Source organism: Poecilia formosa, unplaced genomic scaffold (assembly GCF_000485575.1).
Source record: "Poecilia formosa unplaced genomic scaffold, Poecilia_formosa-5.1.2 Scaffold408, whole genome shotgun sequence".
NCBI classification, from domain to species: Eukaryota; Metazoa; Chordata; class Actinopteri; order Cyprinodontiformes; family Poeciliidae; genus Poecilia; species Poecilia formosa.
Window position 1 is genome coordinate 472637 of NW_006800347.1, and position 8948 is coordinate 481584.

Sequence of the window (8948 nt, forward strand, 5' to 3'; positions counted from 1 at the left end):
TCTTCTGCTCCGCCCTGATTGGCTGCTTTGCATTCATTGTTTCTCACAGCGAACAGAGAAACACACCGATCTGTCTGTGCAGAACAGACATCTGCACTGTGTGTGTGTGTGTGTGTGTGTGTGTGTGTGTGTGTGTGTGTGTGTGTGTGTGTGGATGAGAAGTCCCAGCACAAGTGCTCAGTTTAGTAGAGCATTACAGCTGATCAATAGCTGTGGTGCAGAGGGAGATGTTGGCGCTGCAGCTCCACATGCACCGAGTGTGTGTGTGTGTGTGTGTTCAGGTAATGATATCACCTGAGGAACAGGTGGACCTTCATCATCGTCACTCTCAGTGGAGTGATCTGATGACATCACTAGCCACTGCATGGAGTCTCCATGTTCTCCCTGTGCATGCTGGGTAATTCGTCTCTCTAAATTCTCCCTAGGTGTGAGTGTGTGTGTGCATGGTTGTGTGTCCTGTCTGTCTCTGTGTTGCCCTGCAACAGACTGGTGACCCGTCCAGGTGACCCGTCCCGGTGACCCGTCCCAGTGACCCGTCCCGGTGACCCGTCCAGGTGACCCGTCCAGGTGACCCCGTCTCTCACCCAGAACGTTAGCTGGAGAGGCAGCAGCAGCTCCCGACCCACTAGGACAGGGTGTTAGAAAATGGATGGTTCTATCAGCTGCAGATAGAACCGCTCCAAACCCATTCAGAACAGAACCAGAACACGACACTGGAAACCAAACCTCGTCGGGTCCAAACAGCAGACGACATTTCCAAACAACCTGAGCTGAATTATCAGAACAGTTCTTGTTTCTCCTTCACGTCTGAACTGCCGTAAAACTTTATTTTCTCGTCACATTCGAGGCTGAGATGAAAACTTTAGGAAATTTTTAGATTTCTGTAAAGTTTCAGGTTTGAGGAGTTTCATTTCTCCACATTCCTAAAAACATTATTCCATATTTATCATAAAACAGGAGGAACATAGAAATGTGTTAGCAGATTGAATTGCTGCGTCTGCAGCCAATCGGACCTCCTGTCATCAGAACCTCTGGGTTCTGTCTGCCTGTTAGACATCAGCGTTGGAGCAGGCCGTCAGTTTCCTGTCAGAATGAATCTTTCCTGTTCCATCAGCGGCTCTGAAGCCGACGGTTCGGATGTTTCTCTGGAAGCTGCCGTTTCTCTGTGCTTGTCAGTAAATGCGATTAGAGGCGCAGCAGGAAGCGCAGCAGGAACAACCGTTTAACCGACTCCTGTCTTTCATTTCATTTAATCACAGCGTTTACAGAAACAATGAGCTCATCAGATCCGCCGCCTCAGACTCCAGCGCAGCGCTCCATGTTTCCAGTTTCACCTGCCGGACTTTCTGTCCTCCACGTCTCCGACGGTCACCTGACTCAGGCTTCCACACTTGATCTCTGTACTGACTTTAGTATTTATCTAAAATGTTACCAGCAGGTCCTTCTGGACTGAACTAATATGGCCGACTGTTAGTTTTCTTTCACTTGTCTGAAATCAGGACATCTGTCTCCATAGCAACGCTGCGCGTCCTGAAGGTTCCCAACTCGTCCCTCAACCGAGGGATGTTTCCCACCTGGATGGGTCTCCAGCAGCTGCCATGGAGGGTCATCTTGATTAGGGCTCAAACAATTAATCGTGATTAATCGATCTAAACAGATCGAGCAGAAACAGAAGAGGCTGAGTCATCAGCCTTGAGGTTCTCCTTCATTCAGTTCAAGGTGTTCAGGTGGAACCTTTACAAAATCAGACCAAAAATCCCAAAACAGGAACCAATTTAGGGCTGAACCAATCAGATTAATTGTGATTAATCAAATATATAATCCTCAACTAATTTAATAATGATTAATCGCTAACAACACAGTCAAAGCAGTAATGAAACCAAAACTGTACAAAAATATAAACATTTTGAATTTAAGATAAATAAAAACTAATTTGTTCTCCAATAACTCTTTAAGTTCTGTCAAAGTCTCACACTAAGCACTTTTTGCACCCAGTTGTCAATTTATTATTAATAAAAATCTGTATATTATCCCTATAATGTGTTTTAGCTGCAGATGAATCCTTCGTTTCAAGCAAACATTCATCCTGAACTTCTGCCAACAAATCAATCCAAACATTTTACAATAACCAATATGGTCGGACTGCATCCACAGGCAAAGTTCGACTGAGTGATAGAAACAACATTTTCTCACACAAGCAGCACTAAGCGGCTAAAGACGAAAACGGATGAAAACCCGGTAAAACGTCCCACCGACACCAACCGTTTCCAATCATACAGAATCACAGCGACACGTTTAAAAAAAGGCAAAAACAAAAACCAGCTCATTTCACGAAGCCAAAACCAGGAATTTATCCTACCTTTGCTGCTTTTGCTCAGAATCCACGTTAGAGGAAATATTTCCACTCAGGTCGCTAATCCAGTTCCCACTATTTTCAACTTTTCAGTCTCATTGGAAACCGTGTGAAAAACTCCGGGCTTCCCTTTTCACCGCTTCTTCTGCGTTTTATTGGCGGTTGGCAAACCAACGTAAGGTGCATTTACCGCCACCTACCGGACTGGAGTGTATCTGTTGGATTTTCCCTCGTTTTGATTGGTGTATGACGTTGCTTTGTGATTTTGTAAACTCCCTCTGATTCTATTGGCTATTGGATGTGTCAGTCACCCAAATCGACCAATGAGCTGCAGAGAAAATGTCCCGCACTGTTTCACACAGGTGAGGACTTCTGAGCAGTACTTTGACTCCTTTCTTGTTTCAAAAACGAAAAGAACGTTATTAGTTGTAATAAACATTTATACCAAGAAATCAGTTGGTGGAAAAAAAAAGTCAAGAAAAAAAGAGATTTAGAATTGCAATAAACGGATATTTGGGATATTCATCTGGACTTTAATCAACCAATACTTTTCCAAAATGTCTGTCTTATTTATTTTAGGGATTAAATTTAGTAAATCCTCGGAGTATGTCCTGTAGGTTCTGTAGGTTCTGGATTGCAACTGCACACCTTCAAAGGGAAATCCACAACATAAAATGTATTTTATCAGAATTTTATTATTATTATTATTTTTTGTCATTTTTTACAGCGTGCCATATTTATTTGTCTCACTCAGTAATTGGAGTAGACTTCCAGAGTATTCTCTGGAGTGTTTCTTTATGTTGATACCAGAACCGTTCACCTTGTAGTTCCTGAGTTTTACTGAATTCGTTTTCCAGTTCAATCTAAGAACAGGATCAGCAGAAGGTTTTGTTTTCCTTCAGTCTGGACTCAGGAAGTCGCAGCATCAATGTCGAATTTTTACCACTTTCATGAACATCTGCAGAGTTTCAGAACCAGAGTTTATCTGAGGACATCAGCAAGCTCCATCAACAACAGAGTTTATACACCTCAAAGCCTTCCCAGTGCTCCCAGTATGCTGCCCAGTGCCACCAGTGAAGCTGCAGCAATAAAAGCCTGAGGCGTCTTCATGCCGACCAGCTGAACGGTGGAGGAGTTTCTGTCAACGCCACAGAAACAACGTGGGACGCCTGGACACTTAGTCACTATGCTGAGCCACACACACACACACACACACACACACACACACACACACACACACACACACACCTCAAAGCTGTTCACACTGCTGAGACACACACACACACCACAACTCACATGGCGACCAGCGTGACACACACTGCAAAGCAACGATCAGCCTCATCAACTCTACCTGAGCCAATCAGAAGCTGAGAAGTTCCACCTGAGCAGGTAACTGCTCCACTTCTTCACCATCACATTCCTCATCTTCATCTAATAAAAACAGGAAGTCTGACCTGAACTCTGTGACCCAAAGCGACCTGCTGACCTTCAGAGTCGGTCTGAGAAGACGCAGCAGGTCTGACAAACAAAACTAAATCTGCAAATGAGAAATCATTTCTGATTCCAGAACAAACTGCTGCTGATTCTTCAACCATCAGTCAATAACCAGCCTGGCTACGGAGGAAAGAAACCAACCGAAGGAACTGAGGTCATGATTCAATGAGACAAACCGTTTATCTATTGGCCCTTGAGAGAAGGAACAAATCTGTGAAGGTCCCAGATCCCTTCTCCAGTTTCCTCCTTTAGGTCCCGCCCATCTCCCCTTTGGTCCCGCCCATCTCCCCATTGATCCCGCCCATCACCCCACGTCCCCGCCCATCTCCCCTCTGGCCCCGCCTACCTTCGCAGCTGCTGTGGCCCTCCTCGTAGCCGGCGCTGCAGCTGCACTTCCCGATGGGCACCAGCCACTCCCCCTCGGCGCTGCAATGCATCCTGGGAGGGCTGTCGCTGTCCACCTCCGAGTTATTGACGCAGCCGCCGCGGACCTCCACCAGCGTGGCGAAGGCGGCCTCGGCCACCGTGTCGGGGAACACGGCCAGGTTCTGCACGGTGGCCAGGCAGCGCTTGTAGTACACGCGGACGGCCACCAGGGCGACGCACGCGCCCACGTCCTGGAAGGCCAGATGGAAGCCCTTCCGGTTGAGGTGTCCGATCTCCCGCACCTCCGTGTTGAGCTTCATCTTCCTCTCCCCCAGATCGCCCTGCGTGAAGCTCTCGTCGGCGGCGATGGTGTCTATCTTGGAGTAGCGGTCCTCCCGGGTCACGGCGCCCAGGTCCCGGTCCGACTCCACGTACAGCAGGTTGAACGTCTCCTTGCAGGTACCGGCCACGCCGGGGATGCTGTTGCAGTCGCGCAGCGTGAACTGCAGCTCCACGAAGATGCGCTGTCCGCCGCGGCGCGCCACCCAGCCCGTCTGCAGCCAGTTGTTCTGCTGCGTGGGCTCCATCACGTTACACACCTGGTAGGTCCGGATCGGCTTGTACTTCTCATCCACGCCGCTGATCTCCTCCCACTGGCAGGAAGACAGAAGCCGCGTTAGCACAGCCTGACCCGGTGACCTGTTACGTCATCATCAGAAGTTAAATATTTTTGATTGCGCTAAATATTTAGGCTGCAAGCAAAATATTTTAGTAGCTAGCTAAATACTTAGCTGCTGTAGCGAAATATTTAGGTTGGTAATGAAACATTTAGCTCATAACAGGCTAAAAACAACAAATTATTGGCATTAATCTTTAACTCTGTAACTGTGTAACAGCTCCCTCCTCATCCTCCTCATCATCCTCATCATCCTCATCCTCCTCATCATCCTCAGCGCTGAGTCACTGTCAGCTGTTCAGTTTCATCCTGCTGAAATTTTTGGGAGGATTTTAAAACCTCCAAACAGAGAAAGTGTCAGCTGACGCAGAAACAGTCAGAATCTAAATTTGCTTCCAGCTTTGACTCACGCTGATCTGTAGAAGCTTTTCTTTGTTTCTGGGCTGAATGTGAGTCACTGAGGCTGATCTGGGATCTGATCCATCTGATCCTCACTCCAACAACACGGCTTGATTTAATGAACACATAAAACCTCAGAGCACAGTCCATGTTTTCATGACTATTAGATGATTTTCAGGCATTTTCAAGCAAAATCCATCATAAAACTCCTAAAAATGTAGAAATATTAAATATGACTGAGTTTTTCATGTTTCTGCAAACATATAAGTTCATGAATCTGTTTGGGGAATTTGTGCCAGGATTTTTACTCGCTCCATCTGCTCCTGTTGGAGAAACAAAAACTGTGGCGTTCAGGAAACATCTGAAAATCTAAAGTCATCTGAGGGATTAGATCTGATCTGCATGTGAAGCAGCAGGAGGCTGAAACGGATCCGTTCTGCCGAGCTCGGCCCGCTTCATTTGGATTCAACAGCAATAAAATGTTTTTCTGAAGCTTCCAGCAGCGCAGAAGGAAAAACATCAGAACATGCTCCATGTAAAACTGATCTGAATCAGGAACAGAACAATCACTGCATCTGGATCTCTGGCACAAACCGAAGCCGCTGCCATGAGACCCGATGACCCGAACTGATGAGGTTCTGGTTCTGGTTCCATCTGGTCCAGAACCGTCCGGCAGCAAGCTGGGACGCTGTTGGCACAAACAGCTGCTGCTCATTTATTACACACAGAGACACTGTGTGTGTGTGTGTGTGTGTGTGTGTGTGTGTGTGTGTGTGTGTGTGTGTGTGTGTGTGCTGGTCAGGTGGGAGTGTGTGACAAACAGTTCTGGCAGAGAGCTGTTCTTTTAAAAAGCCCATTTGTCTTCCAGCCATAACTTATCACAAACGATATCGATCGACACGGAGGAGAGCATTTATCTGCGGACCCACCGGGCCGCTGCCGGACCCACCGGGCCGCTGCCGGACCCACCGGGCCGCTGCCGGACCCGCAGCGCGCTGCCTGGATTACAGCCGCTGATGAATGGAGACGATAAACGCTCAGAGATGGTAACGTAGCCAGAACAAGGTGACTTACTCCGTTTGGGGGGAAGGAGGTCCAGCCGAGTTCTGCCTGCGTCTCCTTGGAGTTCAGCAGCACAACTGCAGCAACAGAGAGAACAAGGAGAAGGTCAGAGGTCAGCGAACAGGAAGGGTGGCGTCTTTACCTGCAGCAGGTCAGAATAACCAGCTGGAACGGGCCGGTTCCTCTGGAAACAGAACAATGAGAACGGATCAGAACCTTCAGGAGAAACAGAAACATGTCTTCACCTTCAGAACCACGGACAGAACCATGACAACCGCTTCAGAACCACGGACAGAACCATGACAACCGCTTCAGAACCACGGACAGAACCATGACAACCGCTTCAGAACCACGGACAGAGAAACAGGACTGGAACATTTTCAGAGCGCAGAAATGACTCATGAACACTGAGAGACCCGGAACCAGCTGAACCTGGTTTCAGAACCACAGAAACGGGTCAAAGCTGCTGACCATCCCAGAACCTTCCAGAACCAGCGAAGAAAATCTCTCCCAAAGCAAGAGATTGTTTTATTTACAGAATAAAGATTCCAGCAACAATGAAAGTTTCTCAGGTTTTCAAACATCATTAAATGGAATTTATTGTCAGAATGAATCCAAACTTTTATCATGACTGATGGTAAATACAAACGATGCCTGTTAAAACCCGCAGTGAGAATCATGAAGCCCGTCTGAACCGACCCAGAAGAATCAGAAAATATTTAACGTGTTGGAAGGAAAACAGTTTAACTTCAGGTGGATTGTTCCTTTATCTGTGAGCATGAAGAAAACCTGATTTCAGCCAGTGTGTGTGTGTGTGTGTGTGTGTGTGTGTGTGTGTGTGTGTGTGTGTGTGTGTGTGATTAAACATCCATCATCCTCAGGTCCTGATCGGCTCCTGGAGGCTCGTCAGAGGAAGTGAGTCCAGCCTGGTTGGTGGCGTCATGGCAACAGCTTCACGTGTTTTTCTGGTTGTTTCAGGACGAACTGAAACCTGAGAGGCTCGATTTTCACCTGAAACTTCTTCAACCTGAAACTGTTTCTCATGGCATCGTTCCGGATCGGTCGGGAATCTGGAGGATCGGAAACGTAAAAGGAAAATCCTCAGAGCTTCAGCTGGAGCCACTCAGCCCAAACTGATGAACATCTGGTGATCACTGCAGTCACACACACACACACACACACACACACACACACACACTGAACCAACAATCTGAGCTGAAACATCCAGAACATCATTAGAACTGGGTCTTAAAGGGCCGGTACCATCTGTTTTCCAGGCACATGGTTCCATTTTATAGCTAAATAAAGTAACTATGTTACATTCAGTTGTTATAAAAATACTGTAAATAAAAAATGTGACCTAAGAAATGTTAGTTCCTGATTTAGTGCCGTGAAATTGGGCCTCTGTCTCCTGCTCTTCCTGAAGCTCCGCCTCCAGCAAGTCGTCCCAACATGGTTCCTCTATTAACCCTTTAACATTTTTACCAGCGTTGCTCTGAGCAGCAGCTCCTATAACGAGCTCAGCAGCTGGTTGCTAATTGCTGCTGGCTAGTCTGAAGGAGCTGAGTGGGGGAGGAGCTGCGCCTCAGGGGCGGGGCTAGGTCCACCCAGACATTTTGCAGCTGAATGGTTGCCATGGAGACTAAAGGATTTCTGAAACATGAAAGAATCAAAGCAACACTGCAGATTAAAACGTTGAAACGTGACGCTGGCCCTTTAAATCCGCTCCTCTTCCTGCTCTTATGAAAGCCTCCACTCCGAGTCAGGAGGCGAAGTCACAACCACACTCTGACACAAATCTGAGATGATGCAGCAGAAAGAGGTCAGAGGTCAAAATAAACCTGGCAACGCAGCCGTGGGTCAGTGGGCCGAAGGCGGAGCCAGGAGGAACGCCTCCACCCGGCGGATAACAGGAAGGAGGAGGAAGAGAAGAGAGAGGGATGATCAGCAGAAACACAGAGACAACAGGAGGAAAGGATGAGACGGAGGAGAAGAAGAAAGGATGAGACGGAGGAGAAAAGAGGAGAAGAAGAAGAAGAAAGGATGAGACGGAGGAACAAACATGACTCCAGAGGATCGGCTGTAATCAGGTTCTCTTTAAACTCTAATGGGTCTGCAGGGGAGCAACAGGCGGGGGAGGGGCAGGGGGAGCCAGAGAAACTCTCCTTTCTTCTCCTCTTTACACAGATCCACTTAGTGAGCTCTCATCATCATCATCATCATCATCATCATCTCAGCTTTTCACTCATAATTTCCTTCATTACAGAAACAAAGCGGCCAAAGAATCCGCAGGGCGTCTCTGACGGCCTGCTGGGGGCGCTGCAGACTGGATCACACTGGTTTTACTGGTTTATCTGGTTTTACTGGTTTATCTGAACTGGTTTATCTGAACTGGTTTTACTGGTTTATCTGAACTGGTTTTACTGGTTTATCTGGTTTTACTGGTTTATCTGAACTGGTTTATCTGAACTGGTTTTACTGGTTTATCTGAAATGGTTTTACTGGTTTTACTGGTCTATCTGAACTGGTTTATCTGAACTGGTTTTACTGGTTTATCTGAAATGGTTTTACTGGTTTTACTGGTTTATCTGAACTGGT

General features: G+C 47.2%; 1 protein-coding gene and 1 long non-coding RNA gene across 2 annotated transcripts in view; one reads left to right on the forward strand and one right to left on the reverse strand.

Annotated features, from left to right (window-relative positions):
* epha10 (EPH receptor A10) overlaps positions 1-8948 on the reverse strand; it is a 93754-nt gene that overhangs the window by 63527 nt on the left and 21279 nt on the right. The window contains exons 2-3 of the mRNA XM_007576501.2: positions 6363-6427; positions 4194-4866 (exon numbers count right to left, since the gene is read on the reverse strand). Coding sequence (XP_007576563.2) covers positions 4194-4866; positions 6363-6427 — 738 coding nt within the window. The remainder of the gene's footprint in view (positions 1-4193; positions 4867-6362; positions 6428-8948) is intronic.
* The window catches only part of LOC103154995 (uncharacterized), a 5038-nt gene continuing 3083 nt past the window's right edge, over positions 6994-8948 (forward strand). The window contains exon 1 of the long non-coding RNA XR_001659329.1: positions 6994-7497. This is a non-coding gene — a long non-coding RNA (uncharacterized LOC103154995). The remainder of the gene's footprint in view (positions 7498-8948) is intronic.